The following is a 26598-nucleotide window of genomic DNA, read 5'->3' as shown; positions in this document are numbered from 1 at the left end:
GTCTGATGAAACCGGGTCAGGCTCACTATATCCGTCCAAAATCGAACCCGAGTATGAACCCAAACCGTCAGATTTTGGTGTCACCACACACACCCGACCCGCGGGTTGACCATCGGGTGTCTGTCTGCTTCGGTAGCGCTGAGACTCTTCAGCTCCGCGATTTCACCGTGATCATCAGCTTCTTTTTGAGTAACAGAAACAGAAACAGCTGCTTTCTTCTCACTGCCGTGACTCAAAGTCTGCCGTTTTAGCAGCTTGTAAACCGTCCTCTTGCCTCCACCCTGGAAATTTATTTTTGGGAATACTCGTTTTGGTATAGAATGAGTTAAGGGAACCAAGAACATTAGAACCTCTCTTTACTTCTGACGTTCTGTGGAAGGATTCGATGCGGCTGCAGCGCAAACCGTTACGTGGCTTCTCGACTTTGTCACGTTGGCTCCATAAGAGCGGTTATTTTACAAATCTAAAAGACACCATGTGCATGGTGGCAAAGGGGCCAATCAGATTACGCCTCAGCTTGCACATGTGAGCCGGTGTGTAACTAAACACAACAGAACCATTATGGACTTACTGGTTTCTCTGGGAAAATGTCAGTTTTAAAAATGGATTGATTTAGTGTGGAACCTGTGACCTCTGCATATCTCAGCTGTCACACTAAACATATTTTAACATGGGCTGTCTCAGCAGGCCTCGCTGTTGTGTGGGTTGCAGGGGAACACTGAGCTATGTCTTGATTTTCACGGTTTTCCCTTGTTTTTATTTTTATTTATTCCAAGCTGCGAACGTTAAATCAACATTCAGATTCAAGTCATCAAGAAAATTGGATACCTCCTCTGGAATTATTCCTAACTACCCTGTGTGTGTGTGTTACGTTGCAGAAACAACACCAAACACGTTTGTGTTCTTTTCTGTTGTGTTCTGACTTGTTTCCAGGCCAGCCCTCTTCATGAGTGGCGTTTACTTCACACACTGCCGCTCCTCTGACATCTGAGCACCAGGCACAGCAGCACAGAGATGATGTCATGTCAAATTATTCAAGGCTTGCTCTGTGTGTGTGTATGTGTGTGTGTGCGTCAAGGCAGGCTTTTGCAACAAGTGTTTGCCCAAGTGAATCTTGCACATTTGCTGCTGTGAGTCTGAATGTGTTTTTTATGTTTTCTTAATGAATTCATCCAGCCAATGATGTGTGTCGCTTAGTAGCGTTATCCATTTGTGTTCATGTTAGTGTGTATATGGGAAACAATCTGTACGTATTTACATCTGTGTTTGTTTGTTTATTAGGCGCACACACGCAGAGTTAGACCAAATATGTGTGTGTTTGATTGAAAGAAAACAAACCCCAGCCTTTTCACAAACTGTTCCCTTCCTGGATCCTGTTTTTGGCTCCGGATGAGGCAATTTTTCCCATTGACTCAGTCATGTAATGCAAATAACTCAAACAGCATGCAAAGAGCATGGAAATTTAAGTGTGTGTCTGTGTGTGTCTGTGTGTAACAGACAGATGTACACACACACAGAGACAGTGGCAGTCAACATTGGTGGATATTTAAATGTAAAACACAGTGCGTGTGTGTTTATACATAAAATATTTTGTTGATTCACAACGGAAAAATTATTAAGTGCTTAATTATTTTGCCTTGTCAAATGTTCACGTGTGGATAATGTTCTGTCTGCAGGCACCAAATGATGCGTACCATTCTATACCAGTTTGTATTTAAGATACTTTATTAATTCCCGGTGGGGAAGTTCTTTATACATTCTGTATATTACACACACAGGCTGGTGCGTGAGTGCACATGCACAAATACACACACACCAATTCACACACAGGGCATGTGGACATGCAAATAAAGGAGATATGGTTAAGAGCAGCCACATGTAGGGGTGTAGAAAAAATAGATTCTGAGACAATTGATTTTTCATCCGTGAATATCGATATCTTAAATCCCCTTTCAAATCCCCCGTGTCCTGCTGAGCCCTGTCTTAAAAGAGCTCCAGTGTTCTGATTGGCAGCACGGTGGGCGGATGGTGTGAACTGCGTGAGACACGTTGACTTCGCGTCCCATGTTGACGAGGGACATTGACAATTGCAACCATTCGGTGGTGAGTGGAGACGATCCGCTGGCTGCTGATATGAACACGTAGATAAGAGCTGAAAGTTGTGCTAGCTGCGATGCTAGTTGTTGTAAATAAATAAGTTTGTATAAATGTGTGTAATATGTAATATTGTGTGTGTGTGCAAATCCCTGTTGAAGAAAGGCTTACTGTAAAGTCAGAGAGCTCCATCAACTCACTGCTCACTAGGTCATTAAGGCTGGTGTGGACGTGTGATCTGTCTATAGCGCAGCTTTTGGTAAAGGCTGGATCGAATCCAACACTCGAGGAATACCGAGGGCTGAAGGAAGAGCTGCAGAAAATGTGGGGAGGGAAGGCAACAGTGGTGCCAGTAGTGATCGGGGGACGAGGGGCAGGAACCGCCAAGCTGCGTGAATGGCTCCAGCGGATACCAGGAACAAAGTCCGACATCTCCATCCAGAAGAGGGCTGTCCTAGAGACAGCTAAGATCCTGTGCAGAACCCTCAAGCTCCCAGGCCTCCGGTAGAGGACCCGAGCTGGAAGGAAACACTGCGTCGCCCGGGTGGGCGAGACGATCATTACTGCTGCCTAAGCACAATTTTGAGCAAATATATTTTCTTTGCTTTCACTGGATAGTGTGGGTCAAAAGTCAGTACTGCTGCATATCTAATAGATCAATAGATTACCAAAAGTAATGAAGAATCTAGTTGTTATTAAAAAAGGAAAAACTAGTGTTCAACTGAATTGACCCAAGGGGCAATTGGATATTATTGTAATATAGATGAAAAGGTGAAAAGACGTTTGCCTGACCGAACATGAAGGTAGCTTTATTTAGAGCATTGATCGACCCACAGGCAATGAGGACTGTCACGGGAATGGCTCTCCAACATCTGCAAACCATAAATTTAGTGCGGTGGTTTCTCCAAACACTGGGCCAAATTGCCTCTGTTTACTTTTGTGCTCTTTGTTTTTCAGGTTGGGTTTTTCCCTCCGAGTATTGTGCAAACACGCTCTTCTCCGTGGAGTTGAAGCTAATTGATTCTTAATGATAATAATAATGCGTTGGTTTTTTATACCGCTTTTCTAGACACTGAAAGACGCTTTACATTGTGCATTATTCATTCACTCCATACTTGGTGGTGGTGAAGCTACTGTCGTAGCCACCACTGACATTCACTCGCTCACTACATTCACACAGGCAATGTGGGTGAGGTGTCTTACCTAAAGGAGCCGGTATTTGAACCCCCAACCTCTCGATCGTAGGACGACCCGCTCAACCACCTGCGCCACTGTCGCCCCAACTAATTGATTCCTCCCTGTGTTCCCAGATTCCTCCGTGGCAGTGCCAGTGTCGTGTGCAGCGTTGTTTCCCATGGACCTCCGGGTGGGAGAGCGGGGGATGCGCCCAGGTTCGGATACGGCGCTCCTCACGCCGCTGCACCCACCTCTGCTCCTGACCCCATTCTCCCCTCAGCCGCGCACCTCCTTCTCACAACAACAGCTACACCAGCACATCCGGGTAAAGGATATCACACAAAGAGAGGCAATTCCTCTTGGTGCAAGTTTAGATGGCTGAGCAGCATGCAAACATTGTGTTTTATGCATTTTGCTATAATCTAAGTGTGTGTGTGTGTGTGTTTAAGTTTAACATGGAGCAGAGGAGGCGAGAGCAGGAGCACCAAGAAAAGCAGCAGGAGCTGCAGCAGCTGAAACACAAAGACAAGAGTCAACAGAGTGAGTACTTCATCGCAGTCACCCTCAGCAACAGTCACAGGCTGCTCCGAGCTTAATGTACGTTTGCTGGAGGTTTGTGGCTTTTTCCCTCACTGATCTCTATATAAAGTCATTTCTAGCGTCTTTTAAAGTAATTACATGCTAACTGTGGCTGGAGAGGAAAATCCCCGTCAGACATCATCTTCCTCTTTATTGAGCAGCGACGGAGATGTTTGCTTTGAAATGGGAGCTAAATATAAACCAAGTGGAGGTAGAACAGTAGCGATAAATATAGCTTTGGGTCTGGGTACATAGTCAAGGCACTGGGTCAATATTGACAGTCCCAGCACCTCCTGTCACCTCTGTGTGGACACACACACATTCATGCATAACAAATATGCATTTTATGTAGCTCCATGCAGTACTTTTCTGCTTTACCTCGTAATATATTTTGTAATCAGTGACTGGATTATGTTCTGCATAGATATTCCACGCTGTGCACGCTCTGTTCCAGGCGTTTCTTTCTCCTCTGGTTATGACAGAGCAGTCGGTGAGCTCTTTTTTGTTTCTGATTCCCGGTGTTGTGAACCGGCAGGTGCGGTCGCCAGCTCCTTGGTGAAGCAGAAACTTCAAGAGGTGATTCTGAAGAAGCAAAAGCAGGCAGCATTGGAAAGAACAAACTCCAGCACTCTCACTGCACCCCCTGTAGCATACAGGTGAAGCCAAAGGCGGAGTAGCAAAAGAAACGCCAGGATGTAGTCCCAAACAAATGGATTTTTGGCAACATATATATATATATATATATATACTGATAATAGTATATTTGTTTTTCTGTTGTTGTTTTTAAAGAAAGCTGGGCCCAGACCCCAGCTCATCCTCCCAGTCCGTGGTCTCGTCTCTGTTGCAGCCTTCCTCTGAGGGGCCAGAAGGGATGCGGCTACGCAGGGCAGGTAAACCTCCATCCAGCATTATTTATTAATGAAGAGGCGGGGCCTGCAGCCACATGTATGAAGAGGGCATCGAATGGAAATCCAAACTCTCAAGGGCCACATTCAGATATTGCTGAAGATGAGAATAAGTTCCGAACACATTCCGATGGCTATTTTGTGATCATATTTTAACGGCATCGCAACAATCAACATGCTACAGTTTTCTTTCACAGGCAAAACATTTTCTCTTCTTTCACTCGTACTAAGTTGATTTCAATCCTTCTTGTGGTTTTTCGGTGTTGAGGCAGTAAATGTAGGGAATATAATCACATCGCTTTGATTCGCCAGCATCCGAGCCCAATCTGAAGGTGAAGCACAAGCTGAAGAAGCACCTCAACACGCGAAAGAGCCCGCTCACCAGAAAAGAGAGCGCCCCGCCGCTTGTCAAACACAGAGTACCTGACACACTTGGTAAATACACACACACACACACACACACACACACACACACGCACTAAGGCAGTATTTGACAAGCTCTCCACGAATCAAACCGTTTTTTTAGTCTTTATTTCTGTGATGACTCCTATACATTTCGACTGTAATAGAAATATGATCAATATTTATCATCCTTCTCTCAGACTCGTCCCCCAGCAGCAGCAGCACGCCAGTCTCCGGGTGTAGCTCCCCCAACGACAGTCTGCCCAGTGAGAATGGCTTGCTGCCGTCTGTAGGCGGCCTCTCACATGAGGTACACACACACACACACACACACACACACACACGCACGAATCATGGTGTTGAACTCTAATTACCGGTACTTAAATGACAGTAACTAAACATCAGCTGAATAAATTAAGTAGAACTTAATGATGGCGATGTTTTATTTTTTCTTAGAGATGCTGAAACTTGAGTGCTTTTTTTTCTAAACGAAACCCGATTCGTTGTTTCATGTGCATGACTTGTGTCAACGTGACGAGTAATGACATGTTTAAACACATGAGCGCGAGCGTTTTTCAGCTGGCCCTGCATAATGAATTTAATCACATGAAAGGCGCCCTCGGTCATACCTGCTGTGGATTCATGATCCCACAGGCGTTGTTTTTAATGAGTGTTTGGTTAGGCAAGCTGCGGTTCGGACATAATTCAGTGGAGATCTGAATGCATTGATGATGCCGTTGGGTGGAGTAATGATGGTTGACCCTTCCAGGCCCAGAGGCTGCTGCTGAGAGACGGGACTCTTGCTAACTTCACTGTCCAGAGTCCCTCCACTCTGCCCACCATCACACTGGGACTACCAGCGAATCCGAGGGTAACCCTAATGCCGCGGCTATGCTATGCTATGCTATGCTATGAGAACTCATGTACCCTTCAATCAGAATACTTTAAAAATGTTAATAATCAGGACAGACGAAGCAGATTCCTACCCCAGCTAGACCGGGATAAAAATAGTTTTTGGTTTCGTATGACATCAAGACATCACCCTGTCAAACGAGGTTTATCGGCGCTGTGCCAGACAAGATGATTCAGGTATTTTTTTTTTAATGATGCTGTAAAAGATAATTTTAATAGCATGAAATCCAATAGCCACTTATTTTAACTTCCACTAAAGGAAGCAGGGATTATTCTCTTATTCTCCTCTGCAGTTGTGGCCCTTGAGCCTGACGTTACCTTTCTGTTCAATGCTCTCTTCATAGTGGCTTGCGGACAGACCGACTTCTGTCGCAGATGAATATATTGTTGGTCTTGTTTGTTATAGATTGATCTGAGCGATCACTCTGTTTGTCTGCAGGCTGATGGAGAGCTGTCATCCCTGAAGGCCAGCCGGATGCCGGTGGCCACAGCCGGGAGCTCGCCAGTCTTCCTCCCCCTGAGCAGAGAAGACCCAGCTGGGCAGCTGAACACCCACCTGCCCGTCATCATCCTGGAGCCGTCTGGACTGGTGCACGCCCCGCTACTCACTGGTGAGTCCAGCAGACTGAAGGAGGCTTGTACCTGCACTTTGCACCGTCGAGGCCAATAACTCCACGGAGGCCAAGGATATTTAAACACCAAGAAGCCGCTCATTTCACTTCTATGTTCAGTCAAAACAGAGTCGGCGCGTATAAAAAGGCACCAGACTGCAAACTCCACGCCGATAACTGATCTGACTGTCTGAGATGTTAGAGCACCATCCAGTGGCGACAAATGGAACAATCCCTTTTTGTTCGACTGAACAGCAACTCATTAAGTTAATGAAGTAAATAGAGTAGTAGTAGCAGCAGCAGTAGTGTGTGTGAGTCTGTGCGCATGTGTCTCTGAAACAAATCCTAACACTGTTCTTTGGTCCTCTTCTGACCAGTTTCAGGTCTCGACCAAGTCCCCCTACAGTTTGCGCACCATCTGGATCACTTGGCTCCTGGTGGCGCCCAGCCCCACAAGCCCCTGAGTAGAACGCGCTCGGAACCCCTCCCCCAGAGCCCGCGGTCCCTCCACACGCACCTCCTCCAGCAACAGCACAACACACAACTGCTGGAAAGACTCAGACAGCAGACCCACCTGGGCAAGGTATAAAGACGCAGGAAGGAAGGCGCTGCGGTTCTGTAGCTGGGATGCCATCTGGTGCGTCTCTGCCAGGGTTTAGCAGACACGCATGTGTTGTGTCACATGACTCAGAGCCACTTTATGGCTTTGGGTCAACGAAAGGCTTGTTTGTGTTTCTCACCGTCTGCTCTGGTTTATCCTAATTTTTTGCATTTGGCTTAGATCATATTCATCTACTTTTCACATGCACTCGGTGTGTTATTCTGTCCATGATGCAGGTTATTAGGTTTGGCTATTTATATTTCGTTTAATTTCAAAAGTGGGATTGCATTTTGGCTCCCTATACCAGGTGTGTATCAGGTCAGACTTGAAGCCAGTTAAATTGGTTATAGGTTTAAAGGCTCTGCATGCATGCAGGGTGCATCTCGTGGCTGCTGTTGCTCATTTTAGCCTTTCAGAAAAGTGACTCGTGTTTTTAATGTTGTGGACATTACAGTTTTTATATTTCAGAACCATGCTGAGGTTTCTCCCTCTGTCGCAGCTTCTGAAGAAATGTATTACAGTCTGTGTTATTATTGTTTTTTAGGCACAAACTTGTTGGAGTTATTTGAATATGTGACATTTCCACCGGGTGCGACACATTTCTCCCACTCAAAGCCTCCGAATTGAATTTCATCTTACTTTCTCCTGTTAAATCAATTCCAGCAACTTCACAGTACAATTTAGAATGTTGCAAATGTGACAGGAATTTCAGAGTAAAAGGTTCAAGGCATTGATTCAGACGGCCGAACAGCTGATGAAAAGCACAAGCAGCTTAACGTAGTGCAACATTTGTGTATTTGAGTAAATTAAATACAGAATGTTTAAAAAAAAAAAAAAAAAAATCTTAAAACCTGCATTTCTGTCATTAATGCATGCGTGTTCCTTCCAATTTATATTTCTGTTTGTCTGCATATGCAGCTGATGTCCAAGTCCAGTGAGAAGCCGAGGCTGCACCAGATCCCTTCTGAGGACATGGACTCTGAGGAGGGGGGCGGTACGTCGCCTCCAGAACCGGCCTATCAGAGCAGAATGAGAGCAGAGCCAACAGCAGCCAAGTGCCAGGACGAGCAAATGAACCTGCAACACGCACTCATACTCAACCAGGTTCGAAAAACGTAGAAGGATTTCCCACACAAGGTTCAGACGTAGATGGAAGCGTCAGACATACATCCTTCACCACTCGAGCCTGTAGGGGGCACCCTCATGCTTTTGGCTTACTTGATTCTAGCTGGATGGATTTGCGGTTTGACAACTACTCATTACATCAAGGTGGTTATTTCAGCATATGATGACAGGGTGCACGTACGGCAAGCTGAGCCAATACCCCTGCAGGAAATCCACTCATCACGAATCAGACAAACCGCAGAGTCAGGAGTTTGCCTTTGATAGGAGGAGTGACAGTCGGACATCTGACCTTAATGAAGAGCTCATAGTTGAACCTTTGTTTCAAATCCAAAGAAACACAGTTGATATTGACAGAGAGCACATAAGAGTTCAAACCTGAAGAGACGGGGCTCATATTTTATTGACAGGAAGCTGGTGGATGTTCCCATTTAATATGAGCTTGGCTATAAATCACTTGATGAGCTGGAGAGGCCTCTGCAGCCGGATGCCACATGTTAGAATGAAAGCTACCGCCTCTTTGGCTTTTGAGCAAGACTGCGCTTTCCACACATTTCTGTTCTATTCCCTCACACATTTCATGATCATGATATTAAATCTGAATAATATCTATGACCTGACTGTGTTTCATTTGCAGTCATTGCTATGGGAACAGCAGAAGCAGCTACAACAGCTGCATCGACAGATGGAGACACTGGCAGTGCCCATGCTCTGCAGTAGTGGCGGGGTGAGCAGCGGGCTGGGTCTTCATCGCCCCCTGTCCCGTACGCAGTCATCCCCTGCCTCCACCTCTCTCACGCTGCCGGAGAATCCAATGGGCCTGGATACCTGCAGCAAACCACGCTTCACCACCGGTCAGTCAAACACTCTGTTTGTATTGTAATAACTGTGTATAAGGGTCTTAGTGAAGATTTGGCCACTGGATAGTCCCACAGGTAAGAGATTCGGAAATTGACTGCAAAGGCACAATATCTGTGGTTCGACACCCCCCCAAAAAAAAACAAAAAAACAAAACCAAAAGTGAATCCCTTCTTCTAGCACCAGACATCTAATTATAATGGGGCCTTTCATTAAAATCAATGGCTGAATTAATGACTGGCCCCAGGTCTCACCCAAAAGAAAAAGCAACAAGAAAGAATTTGAACATAGAATAGAGAAGAAAGTAAATATAAACAAACTGGAAAAGTACGTGATGATGATGATGAATATATTTATTAGATAGAATGTTAGAGTACAAGTACAGTCACACAGTAGCATGTATTACAGTACAAATAAAGTCAAACATCCTGTCTAAGAGGAGCATTTCAAAAAAGCCCTTGCGGTCTTGTTTCCGTTGAAAGTCCTTCGTACATAAATCAAGTAAGTAGTAAGTAGAGCGCAAACCTCCGCCAAGCAGCTCATTCCCCTCCTAATTGTATTTACACTGTCCACATGGTGATCCAGATCATCATCTAAAGGTTTAAAAGGTGAATGAAAAGTAAAAGTGAATCAGAGTGTAATTTTAACTGATTTTGGAATCGTAAATGGGGTTTTCAATCCAGAAGACATTTTGCATGATGGTTCAAATCAGATCCCTTTCTGACTGTGATTTTTGGTGTTTGAATTTAATGCATATTTTACAAGATATAATGGAGGCTTTTTTTTAAAATATAATTATAAGTAAAAAGGAACACCTGGATTTAAAAAAAAAAGAATTTGTATCCAGATGGGCATCTGGATCGCTCTCAAAATTTATTATCTTCACATGTTTAAAAAATATATATATCCAGATCCATCCAGCAGTTTTTCCGTAATCTTGCTAACAAACAAACAAAAACAAACACACAAAAACATAACCTCATTGGTGGGGGTAACAAAAGGCTCGGATTGCATATTAATGAAATACTATACTACTGACATAGTAGCTTCATGCAAGTCTAAACAGTGCAGTTTGACGTTGTTTGAAAGACCTAAAGAATTGGCAGATGTTTCCAAAGCCTCCTTCGACTCTGTTTATGGATTCATCCGACTCCACTGAGCCGTGCCCGGTGTGCGTGTATGTAATATGTTTGTGACGTGTATATCTACGGGCAAACTGTTGAGCTCAATGCCGTTTTGTGTGTGTGTGTGCGTGCAGGTCTGGTGTATGATTCTCAGATGCTGAAGCACCAATGTACATGCGGAGACAACAGCAGTCACCCAGAGCATGCCGGAAGGATACAGAGCATCTGGTCCCGGCTGCAGGAGAGAGGCCTGAGGGGGCAGTGTGAGGTGCGACTATCAAACACGCACACAGATTAGGATAGTCTAGTATCAGTAAAGTTGATGAGGTGCTGCTTTTCTTCTCCTTGTTATGTAAAACATTCTGCCGAGGTACTTTTATCCTGACACAACCTAAATAAAAAAAGAATAATTTACCGGTATTTCTGAAAATGCAAAGGCCGAATTTGCACAAGTGTCGCACATTCGGTGTCTCGATTCAACATTGTTATTCATTATGTATTCTACCACATCCATATGTGTCTGATTCTTTGTCATGTCTTATTTTTAAGTTAAAAAACGCAAATCCATCCAAATGCAGATCCATCTCAGTAGTACATTTATGGAATAGCCTGGATGACACATTACAGAACTCGACAACAGAAACAGCATTTAAAAAAATGTTTAAATCTAACATCGTTAGTCGTTATGCATTACTAAAACTAAACATCTAAACTCTGTCTGTTTTCTGTTTTTTGTGCTTTTTTTGTTCTTTTGTTTGTTTTTTGTGTTTTTTTAAATTACACTGATTGATTGTAGCAAAATCTACTAAAGACATGTGAATATAACTAAAATTAATTTATTTTGTAAAGACATTTATATAAAAAATGTATATATTTATATTTTTTTTGTTTATTATCTTGCGGATTGTTGCAAATGCCGCAAGTTTGGTGCTTTCATTCCTAATCAAGTTCTAATAAGGGTTTGGCATTAATAAGTGTTTCACTTCAGCCAATACCCTTTCAGTCATTGTTCTGTTGTTTCATTTTATTTTATTTCTTTATTTTTGAGTTAAGATACTGACTGAAATAAAATTACTACTACTACTAAGTATTGCAGATGACAAAAACCCCAAATGCAACTTTTCTGTCCACGTAGAGTATTCGTGGTCGTAAAGCCACCCTGGAGGAGCTGCAGTCGGTGCATTCCGAGCGCCACGTGTTGCTGTACGGCACCAACCCACTCAACAGACTCAAACTGGACAACCGCAAACTGGCTGGTATAACGCAATGCTGAGAGATTTCTGTTACTTTAGTATGAAACTATTTTAGAATAAAAACAGTAATTTTAATATTGCACCATTTTAATTTTAGTCATTATATATATTGTCATGGTTATAACTGCCGCCAAGGAGGTTGTGTTTTTTACTGGTGTTTATATGTCTGTCTGTTAGCAACATAACTCAAAATGTTCAAACGGATCTTGCTTAGATTTTCAGGAAATGTTGGAAATGTTACCAGGAACAGATGATTACATTTTGGTCACAATCCAGAAGAGAATTTGGCACAGTCATGTAGGGTGGGGACCTCTATCTCACCACAAAATTTCATCCGGATCCGGATTGCAGATACTGTTTTGCGATTTATTGAATTATGAGAGTACACATTATGTTTAGCAGGATTACGGAAAAATAGCAGGAAGGATCTTGATTGGGGGGGGAGGGGGGGTAAATCTGAAGATGTGTCTTGGTCTAATTTAGATCCTATTAAATAAGAAATAAAAATCGTTTTTCTCCATTCACTTATAATTGAGGCTTTTTCCAAAAAATCATATCTTGTAAAATATGCATTCAATTCAATCACCAAAAATCACAGTCATAAAGGGATCTGATTTGAACTATCATGCAGAATTGATTGGGGTTCATCGCGTAATCCCAAATTAACCACCTCACCCAATGTGCTTAAATCAGTGGATTTTATGATGTTACAATATGGCATGAAATAATTAGGTTGAAATAGAATGAGAAATTGAAATGTAGATCACTTGTTAACATTTAATGTTTCTGTCCGCTCAGGAATCCTCTCTCAAAGGATGTTTGTGATGTTGCCATGTGGGGGTGTTGGGGTAAGAGAAAACACACAAACGCTGCTCTAATTTAGATTTTATTGTAATTCTCCAATGCTTTTCTCCAAGTTGATACTACAGAAACCAATAAATCCAATAAATGAAGAGTAGTAAGTCGGATATTACGGGTGGAAGCGGAATTTGCTCATTGCTAACTTTTGTCTGAAAATCCGTGTAAGACTAACGAGAGCAGCATGATGAAAGAAATGGCTCCGACTTCATTGTGTGAGCCAGTATGTGAACAAACTGAAGTGATAAAATGGAGAATGGAAAACAAAATTACCAGCAATATGGAGCGAGCACTGAAATGAGATTATCCTTTTAAAGTTTTCCCTTTTCTTTAATTGCTGCAGAGCTTGAGCACAACCAGGCAACATGCATCCTCAACGCAAAAAAAAGCAAAGAGAAAATTGACAATTTATTTGTAAATACTGTTCGCTACTTCAAAATTATGTTTTTTTTTTAATACTATTTCTATTTCATGTTGCATCTAAGCACCAAACGGAACAGCGCTCCCAATCTCGTTGTGCATTTACTATGCAATGACAATAAAGGCTTTCTATCTATTTCTATTCTATACAGCAGATATAAATATTTAAGTGCATTTAATGGTCTCCGTGTCTCTGCAGGTTGATAACGATACCACTTGGAACGAGTCGCACACCTCTACTGCATCACGCATGGCAGCAGGCAGCGTGGTGGAGCTGGCCTGCAGGGTGGCTAAAGGAGACCTAAAGGTGAGGAACTAAAGCGACCCTGTGGACGAGCCAGATGTCGTGCACACACCTCCAGAGCCGACATGTTGAGACAGCTGGTTGGAAATAGGAATAATGGTTGAGGATTGGAGTTTTGTAGAAGAATGAAACAATCCCATTAACCCTTCAATTCAGAAGTTACCACAGGTTTAGACCAGGGGGATTATCGCATACACAAGAAGTATGGGGTCAGGATTCCAAAGGAATTATAGTTTAATTAAATATGCAATTTCTTTTATTGTTCTTTTTATTTTCTTTCTTTGAAAATTAAGGTTACGTTTCATTAGTCTATGAAATATAAACATATTTGATCATTGCCCAGTATAAAAACAAGAAGGATGAATAAATGAGTCCCCACCTCAATGAAAAATACAATTTGAGAATATCAGGAAAGGTCTTCGAATACTAGTTTAGACTGAAAGCAGCAGCTGCCCATCAACAAAACACTTGTGACTTCTTGTGTATCAAGCAAATAAGCGTATTGATTCTCTAACCTATGTTGGCTGCAAAGTCAGACATCACAAATTCAATTCATGTTTATATAGCGCCAGTTCACAACAGGAAGTTATCTCAAGGCACTTTACAGGAGTAGCAGGGAAAGATAGAACCCAACTTTTCCCACAAGAGCAAGATATAAGTAATATACAGTTAGATGCAATGACAAGAACAGTTTAAATAGTTCAAGACGAGATAAATTGTTTGTTCTTTTCACAATGAATACAAAACCATGCGTGTAATGGCGAGTTCAACCTCAAATTGATTCAGTCCGTGAATATATTCTCAATTTACAAACTGAGTGTTGCTAAACTCCATAGACTTACTTACTTGAGCAGTAGGATACCACAGGTTTCTTTCTGTGAAGGCCTACATTTCCATCGGGACTCCATGACCAAACTCACGGACGTCGACTACAGCAGCCGAAAACCATCAAGATAAGGTGCAGATGTTTTAAGATGCTCTTCTGTGGAGCAATGAAACCAAACGTTCGGGTCCTGTGAATGAGCAGTTGGTAGGGAGGAGGAAGAATAAAGCTGGTGCTAACCCGTACCTACATTGAAGCTGTGGATCAGTGATGCTTTGAGGCTCCTTTGCTTCTTGTCTTAATGGAGCTATTTAAACTGTACGCATGTAAACTGTTGTTTGATTTGGTTTCTGCAAATAGCAGACTGAAGGTCTACTTGTCAATAAACTGTGGAGCTTTATTTGTCTTCCAACTGTAATGGAAGAACATTCTGAATGACCCCTTTTCTAAATGAGACCCGTGTTTGCCTTCGTGTCCATGACGTAGTCGATGAGTTTCTGAATGACCAGTTTTGATTCGGACACCAAAGGTAGTTAATTTCTCTGTGCCCAAACCGTATATTCCGGTTCATTACAGAAGCCTGTCACATTTAAAGATTGAACATGAAGGTCTTCATATTCAGTTGAAAGAAGGATTAATATTGGCTACGTCTTCTGCACAGAACGGCTTTGCTGTGGTCAGACCACCAGGACATCACGCAGACCCCTCCAATCCAATGTAAGTGTGTGTGTGTGTGTGTGTGCTTAACTGAAGAACTCTACAGCTTATCCGTTATCCTGAGCGCTATACTTTTCAGCTGCTGTGCTGTACCATTTTACATTTTTGACACACACAGTTGTTGATTCATCGGGAACAAGCAGGTGCAACGTGATAAGAAAGTTTGAGTTTTTGAAAAACCAACAGATGCCGCACATCCGAGCTACCCGATTCATTCTGCGATACAGAAGAATGGCTAAAGAGACATGCAAAGCGTGTCCGAGTTGCTCCTTCTTCAAAGCGTCTTTAACCTGCTTCCTGTCTGTGTCGCTCAGGGGTTTCTGTTACTTTAATTCCGTGGCCATAGCCGCCAAGCAGCTCCAGCACAAGCTCAGCGTCAGCAAGATCCTCATTGTTGACTGGGTGAGACAGATTTATTTTTTAACCGTGTTGTCCTGCTGGTGTTCCGCCATTGTGTTGCTATCGAATTGAACTCCTGTAAGGATATGTGGAGTTACATCAAGTTCATGCTGCACAATGATACATTTATCTCCTGTAATATTGTGTCCTCCGTCATTCGGTCGCTAGGATGTTCACCATGGCAACGGAACCCAGGAAGTGTTCTACAGTGACCCCAGTGTGCTCTACATCTCTCTTCATCGCTATGATGATGGGAACTTCTTTCCTGGCAGTGGGTCACCAGCTGAGGTGGGTGAAGTCGCAGTCTTTTTGTAGCCCACTCCCTATAAATCCAATTGAATCTGATTGTTGAGTGAATGAAATCAAATACGTGTGTGTGGTTTTTTTTTTTGCTTAGATTGGATCTGGAGCAGGTGAGGGCTTCAATGTGAATTTGGCATGGACAGGAGGACTGAACCCACCCATGGGAGACGCTGAGTACCTCGCCGCATTCAGGTATAACCTACTACTGTAGAAGCACTGCAAGCCTCTCAGATTAGACAAGACATAGAGATAGATGACATGTCTGAGGCATCCAGAACAGCGTCTCCTCAAGTTGACAATCTGCGTACAATATTCTACACGACGGGTTCCCAGACTCGGAAAAACAAGAGACGCGTTTCACTTTTGGCAAGTTCCATCTATGTTCATAAGGTTGTGCAGGACATTACTAAAACGTGGATATCCTTTCAACAAATTCTAGTATAGAATCAGAATCAGTTTTATTGACCAAGTCTGCACATACTAACAAGGAGTTTGTCTCTGGTTTTATTTTTGTGCTGAGAATTTTAAGTTGAAAAATTAAGTAATGATACCGTTTAATAGATAAGAAGCACATAAACAGCAAACTTGAGAAAAACAGGAGTTTAAATTATAGGACTGGCAGTCTTATAAATCGGATAAGGCAAGACGCATGCATGGGAATTATTGCACAGCTTTGTCATAGAGTTGCTGCCCGTGATTATTTATTAACTCTGAGTGCCAATAACGTCTAAAGACCTTTTTCATAACCCAAACATTCACTGCCAACCCTGACATTGAAATCTGCCTCTCTTCAACGGCCAATAACTCCGGAATGAAAAATGTTAGGAACTTGCTGTTTCTGATGAAAGATGAGACCTTAATCTTTCATTTGGTATGTTTGGTGTTTGCATCGTCATGGTAAAGGATATTCTGCCGGGCTTTGAAAGTTGGACAAAATAAGATAATCTATCAGTCTGAGGAAAGAAACTGCGTGGAATGGGCCCCCTCTGCAGACCTGATGGCCCGTTGCAGTCTGGTCCTAGCCTGTTTTGCGGCCGATTCACGCCAGACAGTTATTGCTGTGCAGAGGAAAGACTGAAGGATCGCTTTGTAGAAGATGACCAACAGTCCCTGAGGCAGGTTGAACTTCCTGAGCAGGTCCCAAGAATGGGTGCTTCCCAAAAACCTGGAGGCGCTGACCGCCGACACAGCAGAAAAGCTACTCCATGACTTTCGTCACTTGTGTGTTGGCCAGTTGGTGGTTTTGCAGGAAAAAACGACCAACATTGTGATGTGCATCGGGGACCTGGAGTCATTTGAACAGTTCTAGTGATTGTGTTGTTTTTCTTTTTATTTCTCATCCGTGCTCTTAATGAAAATCCTATTTAATGGTGGATCGCTACGAGTGAGTGCATTTTGGTTCTGATAAAGACAAATCTGCATTCACCAGATTTAAATAGGTTTTCATTAGGGGGTAAACTGCTCTATACATTATGGTTACCTGACTTTGAGCTTAATTTTGATGACGTGTGTGAAGTAAAGTGTTACTGAATGCCATCGTTGCCATCCATTTTCTTGCGGATGAGACGACCCCAATCATCTCGTCTACTGCGGCGTTATCCGCCCGGTAGGTCATGGCAGTTGCTGTAGCCGGTCCCAGCTGACTATGGCCGGGAGGTGGGGTACACCCCGGACATGTCGCCAGTTTATCACAAGGCCATACACAGACGGACAACCACTCACACACACACTCGCACATGTGGACAATTTGGAGTGATCAATTCACCCCAATTGCATGTTTTTGGAGGAAACCGGAGAACCCGGAGAGAACCCACGCAGAAACAGGGAGAACATACAAACACCGACCAGAAAGGAATCGAATCTCGAACCTTCTTGCTGTCAGGCAACAGCGGGTACCTACTGTACTATTGTTCCGCCCTAAATTAATCTGTACGCCAGGTATTTGAACACGGGTTTATTTTTATTTTTCAATTAAGTGCAAAAAGTGGATAAACTGAAGAAAAGAAAAAAATAGAAAAAGACTGTTCTAAATGTATTTATTTCTCTTGGAATTCTGCGAGTTTATCAGTCATGATCATGTTTATAATGTTCAGTTGAGCAGTAATTACGCATTTTCTCCAATTTCCTTTTGACAGAGCCACAACAAAACACTCTGAACCTGAGCCTCTGATTCTCTTAACATTGCCTCTGACGCACTTCTTGCGTAATTAATAATCCCCGTCATTTGGAGAGCATGTGTCTGGCGCGCCCATTTTCCAATAACTTCAGATGCTTTACAGTAAATGGTCTCCAGGTCTTGTGTCTGACAGATTGCAAACCTTTACTTCCCGCTTGTGGGCTAGATAATTGTGTGGGTGTTTGGCACCAATAAAGTTTCAGTAGTGTGGGACTTTTGGTTGTCTGGTTCATGCAACCCCTGGGAAACTGCAGCAACCGCACCGTTACTGGAAAATGGCCTCAGTGGTAAAGTCACAGACATGGGGTGGAGGTGGACGGCTGTAGGCCTGTACACAAACAGCCATGTATGCATATATACAATACTTGACAAACAAGGCAAGTTGTAACATGTAGTTGCCTCTATAAGCAACGTCTGCCTCTGTTTAGATCCAATAATTGCCTTTATCAATGTGAGAATTCCGGATGGCGCCACCTACGGTTGCCTTGGTGCTCTCTGTGTTGTTTGTTTTTTCATGTAATTGTGCGTCTGCATGCTCTTACACCTGTGAAGAGCTACTAAACTTTAGATCAACAAGAATGTTTGACTTTTAAGAGCTTTTGTCCTGTAAACTGTAGACATTTATTTTTAGATTGACAATTTTACATTGAAATCATCACAAAGCGGCTGCATTTCGGCATTTTTTTCTTGCCCTTTTTCTTGCATTGCAAGAAAGAAAAGCTGAAACTCAGGACACCTTATTGGTGGTTTAGGATGTTTTGTTAGTTTGTCCTGTAGATCGTTATTTTATTAACTAACTCAAACCTCGTAGTTTCCTATTGTCTGTAAAAGCAAAATACTGCTGTGCACTTGATTTTTGGTGAGAGGCACAAAACAGGTCTGCAGGGTAACCTGGTGCACACGTTTTGTTTGTGTTAAATAAAATAAGGTTGGACGATTAAAGGTGTATGCTGTCAGTTATTTAAAGAATTGGTATCAGCAGGTCAGGACTTTTTAAAAATTGGTGATTGACCAGAATATTGCAATCAGTGCGCCCATCATTTTATTTTCTCATTTGACAACACACTACTCCTTTTTTTTTTTTACTTCTACTATACTTTCGGCTCGTTCCATGAGGGTTTGCCACAGCAAATTAACCTTCCCCACTTCACCCTGTCCTTTGCATCGTCCTCCCCAACACCAGCCACTCTCATGTCCTCCCTCACTACGTCCATGTCTCTTCTCCTGGGTCGTCCTCTAGCCCTGTTCCCTGGCAGTTCCATCCTCAGCATCCTTCTACCGATATAGTCCCTGTCTCTCCTCTGGACATGTCCAAACCATCAAAGTCTGGTCTCTCTGACCTTGTCTCCAAAACGTCTAACCTTCACTGTCCCTCTTATTGTCTCATTTCTAATCCAACCTGGTTACTCCCAAGGAGAACCTCAGCATCTTCATCTCCTCCACTTCTAGCTCCGCCTCCTGTCTTTTCCTCAGAGCCACTGTCTCTAAGCCATACATCATGGCCGTCCTCACCACTGTCTCTAAGCCGTCCATCATGGCCGTCCTCACCACTGTCTCTATGCCGTCCATCATGGCTGTCCTCACCACTGTCTTGTAGACCTGTCCCTTCGTCCTATCACAGAGCACACCTGATACTTTCCTCCACCCATTCCAGCCTGCCTGCACACAATTCTTCTCTTCCTTTCCACGTTCTCTCCATCACTCTGCACTGTTGACCCGATGTACCTGAAGTCCTCTCCCTTCTTTATGTCTATTCCTTGTAACCTCACTGTTCCCCCTGGGACCTTCTCATTTACACACATTTATTCTGTTTTACTCCTGCTCACCTTCATTCCTCTCTTTTCTAGAGCATAACTCCACTTCTCTAAATTCTCCTCTACTACAGAGCACAGCAATACTCCCCCTGGTGGTGGAAACTAAATACGACAGGCAGCACTGAGCAGAATCTAAATGTTAAAACCAATAAATGACTATCAAGCTACTTTTTGTTATATATTAATCTTTTGATCTGCCACTATAATGTAATGAATTTAAATGAAATTACCTCAAGTTCAGGGCTTTTCTCAGCAATTATAAATTAATTACAGATCCTAATTAATTTATTGCTCAAATGTTTTATCTCTCGACAGCAATAATCACATCATGCCAGTCGTATGGTCTAATTTTCTGATCTGGAACTAATAGAAGTTCTAAATTAAAATTATATTTTTGTTTCAATCTGTGCGGCGCTCCAGATGATGATGGTTCACCACATCAAAACGTTTGTCCTAATTGTCTGAACATACCAGTTTTAAAATGTTACGTGCGTGCTGATCTCAGGTGAAACGATACACAGTTGCCACGGACGCCTGAACACAATCACATACAAACCTCGTTTACAGGCCCAAAGCAGTAGGACAAGGAGGATCAGTTTAAATCTATATTCATATATAGAGTATTTCAATGAGCTCTTTTCTCAGTGCCAATTCAATTCATGTCTTTTTTCAATGAAAAGTGCATGTAAAAAAACACACTGCATTTACTGAGAAGGGAAAGTCGGTAATATTTTCAACAGTTTGGAGTTTTATTGTATTGATTTTATTGATTTACTGCTGGTTGTCCATGTCATTTCTTTTTATACCCTAATGAGGAGGCAACTCAGAGAGAGCTGTTTTCATTTTATGGAGTTTAAATTTTAAAAGCCCCAACATTGCCTTTTTAATTAATATATAAAAAAATAAAAGAAGTGTTTGAGCCATAAAGCAATACGTGTTCTGGGTTAAAATATGCGAATACTTTAACTTCAGGGGAACTATGCTGCATTTCCCACCTTATCCTTCACCCCGAGTCCCTTTCTTTTCCTTTCCACCCCCACCCCCCCACCACCACACACACACACACACACACACACACACACTCCTATCCTTCCTTGATTGATCTTTAATAAGCATCCCCTCCACCTTCCCTCTTCCCCTCCATCTTTCCATTAGTTTGTCTGTACTTGCTTTCTGTGGGGGCAGCTTTAATAGGTCTACAGGGGATGTGGGGCTGGGTTGTGTGGTTGGGTGTGTGTGTGTGCGTGTGCGTGTGTTGAGAAGAGTGGGCTCTCTTTCAAATCCATGTGACAACAATAAAATTGTTTTATGGAATATAATTATTAAATCACACCATCAGAATGAGCATACACACACACACAAACACACAACACAACACACAATGGCAGAGTACTTATTTCTGTTTGCAAGCTGTATGTGTGTTGTGTTGTGTGTTTGTGTGGGTGCATGCTCATGCTGGAATGTGATTTGTTGGTTTTTATCTCTGTGTGTCCTCATTTTAGTCTATGAGCTCATGCTGTCCATATGCATACAGTCATGACAGCAGTGCGTATGCGTGTGTGCGTGTGTGTGTGCGTGAAGGGGAAGGAGAAGGAGGTCTCCAATGTCCCCAGGCAGAATAATGAAGGTAAATGGATCCCAGATGGACTGTTTTTCCTCTCAACTCTGTGTTGTCAATGACGCGAGGAGAGTGACAAGCCTCTAATGGGAAACAGACTCACATTTTGTTCCGGCTTTGAACTCCGCCGACATCATCGTGCCTCAGAGTGAGCCTCGCTCTCGTCCCGGGACGGCACCGCTCTCCTCCTAACAGCAACCGCATTACGGAGCTCTTCATCTGTTTGGAGTCCACCAAACAATCTAACTTTGTCAAGCAGACTTTTCTCACTGAAGGCTGTGCAGATTCCAAAAAAATAGTTCTTTGAGCAGCTCGAAAAGGTTTGTTTCGAGCTGCTGTGTCTGGGACGAGCCAAACTTTGGCTTCACTTGTCATTTTAATAACATTTGATCATACATATGTGCGTCCTCCACTGGGACTCTGTTGGGTTTGGAAAGGTCCAATTTGATTTGAAACGGCTACGGTCTTCATGAGCGAAATGATGAAGTCTATCGGTGACTTATTAGCCAATCAATTGAGATGTGGACTTCAACCGCCTGACTGGTTTCAGATTCTTAAATTGCAGATTTCAAGGGCTGATGCGAAAGAATTTTAATGTGCGTGTCTTTAAGTTAACATTGATACAGATGGCATCTTCTTCTTCACCCCAGAGGTCCCTCAGTGAGGAAGGCATAGTCGCAGGTTATACTCCAGAATGCAGGCCTGCAGCTTAAAAAGTAGTCAATAACCAACAGAGAGCAATAAATATTTCAGGATATCCTTATATGGACCGTACCACTAGTAGTATGTAGTATTGTATTGTTTTTGATCGAGCTGTATTTAATACTTCAGTATCAGAAGTCACCTCTGTAGAATTTCCCTCAGTTATCATTCCGATTTGTGTAGGAACTCGGCCTTCTGTGGCTAAATGGCCTGTTTCTACTCTTTAATTCAGGCATAAATGTGTACAGAAAAAAAAAAACACCCCCCGCACATGTCATTTGATTTGTTGGATTGTGTTTGACTAAGCAGCAGTGCGTTTGTGGCCCCTCTGCATCATCATAAACCAGTTGGTGCTTGTCAAAGCACCAACCTGCTGTGAAACAGGCACTATGTGGCAGAACCTTTCATTGGAATTAGAAGCATAAAGGAACAACGAAACGACACGCAGGCGTTATCCTTTCCATAAATCCATGCCTGGCATCAGCCCCTGTTGGCCGCCAGTAGGAACTGCGACTGCACAGACGTCTTTGAAGCCGCAGCAGCCTGTGTGATTGTGTCTCTTCAGGTCTGTGGTGATGCCCATCGCCCAGGAGTTCTCTCCAGATGTCGTTCTGGTGTCGGCTGGGTTCGATGCCGCAGAGGGAAACCCCGCTCCTCTGGGAGGGTACAAGGTCTCTGCCAAATGTAAGCAGTGCTCGCCACAGAGTGCAGTCGGTCCTCTGGCCTTCGCTTCAAGCGATGCCAGAAAAAGGAACGTCACAGTCCAACAGAGACTTAGAAATATTAGTAGGTTATTACAGCTGCTGTCGAGCTGGAGTCGTGCATCCTAGCATCACCGATGTGCACTCTTACCATAATTACAGTCTTAGTTGTTGCTAGGTTACTAATGGTGTATCCACATGCTAAAAATATATATTTTCATAGACTATTGGAAGTTATCGGAAAACAACATTTTCCACATTTGTCAGTAAGCGGATTCCGGATTGCAGCTTTGTTCTCGTGTTTTTTCCTCCATAGGTTTCAGCTTCCTGACCCACCAGCTGATGTCTCTAGCGGGGGGTCGACTTGTTTTGGCCCTCGAGGGAGGTCACGACCTCACAGCTATCTGCGACGCATCGGAAGCCTGTGTCAGTGCACTCCTGGGCATACAGGTGAGGAAATGGCGGGTTTGTTTAGATTGTTTTTTTAGATATATTTATAAATCATAAAGATGACTGAAGCATCCGTATTCATGAAAGAAAGGTACTCATAAACCAAGTATTCACCCACTGAAAGATGTCTGAAAAAAGAGAACCTGATTGGCTCACGAACTTTTATTCCTTCCTGTAGGATCCACTGGCAGAAGAAGTCTTACTCCAGAAGCCCAACGCTAACGCCGTCCGCTCCCTGCAGACGGTCATGCAGATACAAAGTAAGCCCTTTGTTGAATTTCAATGAAAGTCCGTCATGTTTTCCTGCCAAAACCCAATCAGATCTACACGACTCCTTCAGAAGGTAACGCTGTGTGTGTGTGTGTGTTGCAGGTCAGTACTGGCAGAGTGTGAAGGCTTACAGTGGATCGGTGGGACTGTCTTATCTGGCTGCTCAGAGAAGAGACTGTGAGGAAACCGACGCCGTCAATGCTTTGGCCTCGCTGTCTGTGGGAGCCCTTTCCAAGAGGTACCGCACACACACGTTCATGACACACATCTCCTGCCCACGTTGACCCTCACACTGACCGTTATCCTCTCAAACCTGTTTTTCCAGCCTCGCTGACGAACCAATGGAGCACGATAGCGACTCCATATAGAAGAACCCACTTCCAGCATTTTGCCTCGTCTGTAGCTGCATCAATTGACAAAGACTGGGACGTGTTGTAAAGTCACTGAGATCCCACCCATCTGCCTTGCTCATTCAAATATACACCAGTAAACACAGAATCCCAAAGCCTCTAACGACCTGCCATACGGAGCACCTCGATGCCTGGCAACCACTCCGCTGACACCAGCACCACTACCTGCAACTGGGAAACCTCACCAAAGAGCAATACCGGATGATTTTTATAGACTTCTCATGTCTCCTGACTGACATTTTTGTGTGTGTGTCTATGTGTGTGTGTGTGTGTTCAGAGGTCCAGTAAGAACCTCAGGAGAACATAAAGAGTCCAGCTGGATTCTTCTTGAAGCACTCTATACCAGCGGCGATTTTTGTTGCCTTAACTTTGCCATAAAATGGCAGTGGGTTTCCCCCACTGCAGGGAAGCAAATCCACATTGAATGGGAGAGAGCAAAAAAAAAAAAAAAACACTTACTCCTCATGAGTATGATGCGAAAATAGCAACAGGAAGTAGCCACATCACAGGAAGCGAATTTGCAACAAAAAAAAAGAGACAGTTTTAATGATTTCATTACACGCAGTTTATCCTTTAATAGAAAACAAAGAGCTCAACGGGGGAGAGAAAATTAAGACATGAAATGAACAACTGTAGTCTTGTAAAAACAAAGAAGGGGGAAATGTCCTTATTGTTTTATTGCACTGTTCATTCCGTAATGTGAACCATAACAACTTCTCTCTCTCTGTAGACTGTTCAATGGTTTTCTGAGGCCTCGTCCACTGTGATGTCTTGTGAAGGCTTTGACCCATTCCAAGGTCAAAGTTCTGTCGAGTTGTGTTTCCGCGTGAAGATCACCTTAAAGGAGGCGACTACAGTGTTTTATTCACACAGTCATGCAAAGCAGTGGTGAACTCGTGACTAGTATCGAATGCTGATGTTATTGTTTATATTTGAGAATCAGGAACCATCCATTCCACCATGGCACCACTGAGTCCCAGTGTGTTATACTAGCAATAAATAAAATGCACTTAATGGAGGTCACCCAAAGAAATTTGCCTTAAAGCAGTCTGTCCTGAGCAATGGGGCTGAGTGGCTGCTGTTGCTGCGGTGATTGTACATTCATTAGACCGTGTTCAAACCTGTGGAGGAAGGTGAGCATCATTTTTGCATAAGTTTTGATAAGTAGTGAAAGTTCCAGGCTTTCATCCCAGTCTAATTCATTTTTTTTTTTTTTTTTTGGGGGGGGGGGGATTTGTTTTTCTATGTGACACTTCTCTGCAACTTTCTAGTAACAGCGGTCGATGTCTTGTTTTATCAGTCTTGACAATGACATTCTGAATTTGTCAGTCCATCAATGTCGGTGTTTACATTCACGGAATTCATTCATCTTGTTCGTGAAACGAGTCGATTGCCTGCCCTGCAGTCGCAGCATGACGGGCTCTGCATTCCAACAAAGCAAGACATTTTATTTTTTTATGGAGCCATTGTGTGGCAAAACAAGGCTTGTTGATTTTGTAGGTTTTGGCCCCCCAATAATGACCAAAACTCATTTTTAGATCAGAGATGCTAAGAAACGAGCTGAATTAATTATATTTGTGGATGACAGTACAGTCCTGATCTGTTTAGTCTTAGAGGGTTAAAAACCATTTAGGTATTGAAATTCATGATTAGTTTGCACAATCATTTTTTTAAGCTCTTATTAGCCAACATGTGAAATTTGAAAGAGAGACATGATTGTGAGTAGGTGTGCATGATTACATCATCATGAAATCAAATTGGCACTCCGGGTGAATTTGGCCGGCAGGATGATGTTTAGTCGGGTCGGCTAATTTTCCAGGTTAGAAACTTGAGTTTTCCGTTTGCTTTACTTGGACCCTGGGCATCTTTTTGCCCAACAGAAGGCCTCACGCAAGGAAATGGCCGTGCATTATAAGTGAAGCGTTTAGGATTGCAGACGCCCTGCTGCTGTTGCACTATCCAGTAAATTGGTGCAAAATTGTGTCATTAATTTAGTGTTATAGTATTCTGCACGGCAAGGGAGCGCATTTAAACCGTGTCCCTTCTACGGCAGGTGCATATGAAGTTGTGTGTGTGTATGTTTCATGAGAGAGCGCATCTGCTATTCCATGTGCGCTAGTACTTGTGTAGACTTTCTGTCATGTGTTTTTGCACATGCAAGTCTTAATGTGTGTTTGCCGAATACTGTAAATGACCTCCTGTATAATATTAATGATTGCTGTCAAAATGAAGCTAATTTGACCAAAAGTTAGAGGCCAGCATTGCCTCGTCTCTTAAATCCCTGTATTATTGTCATTTGTACGTTCTTCTCAAAGAAACACACTGTAAATAGAAAGACGAGACCAAAATACACGACAGGCGTGCCTTGATGCGTTTGTTAGTATGTGTATTGGTAAATCTTAACTAACTGGACTTACAATTACTCGATAGACATGACTTTGAATACTTTGTTACTATTCTGTATTACCTTTGTGATACTTTCTTTCACATTTCCTACCATGTCTATGTATAGAAAGATTGTCTATTTTGTACTATTTTGCCTTTCCCTCTTGATTAAAATATATTTCCAGTGTTCACCTATTTCTGTTGTGTCTTTCTGTCCAGACATTGTGCTTTTAAAGTTTGTTGCATTCATGAAACAGCGTGACAATGACTGTCACTGAAGAATGAAATGGAATCTACATATACATTACCGTGCAAGTTCGTGATGCAAAGCAATTCAACTTGTGAAAACTGGCCTGATGGCACATCAAAAATGTTGAAGCGTTAATGTCAGAAATGACTCATCAATCCGTTTGACCAAAAAGCTGAGCAACGAGTCGTGTGTAGCTTTCTGCGTCTTAGAGCTATAGATTTCAGCAAACCCGTCGGAGGCACTGATCTGAATATAATGTGTAATATAATAGTGCGGCATTCAGCAGACATGAGCTTCAATAAAGTGGATTTATGGCTCAGGGCATTTCTTTTTCATCCTGTACCATTGATATCTGGAAAGC

The 26598-nt window shown here is 42.9% G+C and overlaps 1 protein-coding gene across 1 annotated transcript; it reads left to right on the top strand.

Annotated features, from left to right (window-relative positions):
* The first annotated feature begins 3412 nt into the window (after positions 1-3412).
* On the top strand, positions 3413-26171 carry hdac7a (histone deacetylase 7a). Its single transcript, XM_068744213.1, has 24 exons — positions 3413-3595; positions 3720-3810; positions 4385-4505; positions 4639-4739; positions 5067-5189; positions 5357-5466; positions 5926-6027; positions 6508-6679; positions 7057-7262; positions 8199-8384; positions 9040-9256; positions 10519-10652; positions 11520-11640; positions 12436-12485; positions 13115-13222; positions 14704-14759; positions 15074-15161; positions 15327-15446; positions 15556-15653; positions 22337-22455; positions 22789-22922; positions 23101-23182; positions 23295-23430; positions 23518-26171. The coding sequence occupies exons 1-24, from the start codon at positions 3449-3451 to the stop codon at positions 23558-23560; spliced, it is 2865 nt and encodes a 954-aa protein (XP_068600314.1). The 5' UTR covers positions 3413-3448; the 3' UTR covers positions 23561-26171.
* The last annotated feature ends 427 nt before the right edge of the window (positions 26172-26598 follow it).

This window comes from Brachionichthys hirsutus, chromosome 2, assembly GCF_040956055.1.
Source record: "Brachionichthys hirsutus isolate HB-005 chromosome 2, CSIRO-AGI_Bhir_v1, whole genome shotgun sequence".
Classification (NCBI taxonomy): Eukaryota; Metazoa; Chordata; class Actinopteri; order Lophiiformes; family Brachionichthyidae; genus Brachionichthys; species Brachionichthys hirsutus.
This window is presented reverse-complemented; position numbering and strand designations above follow the sequence as displayed.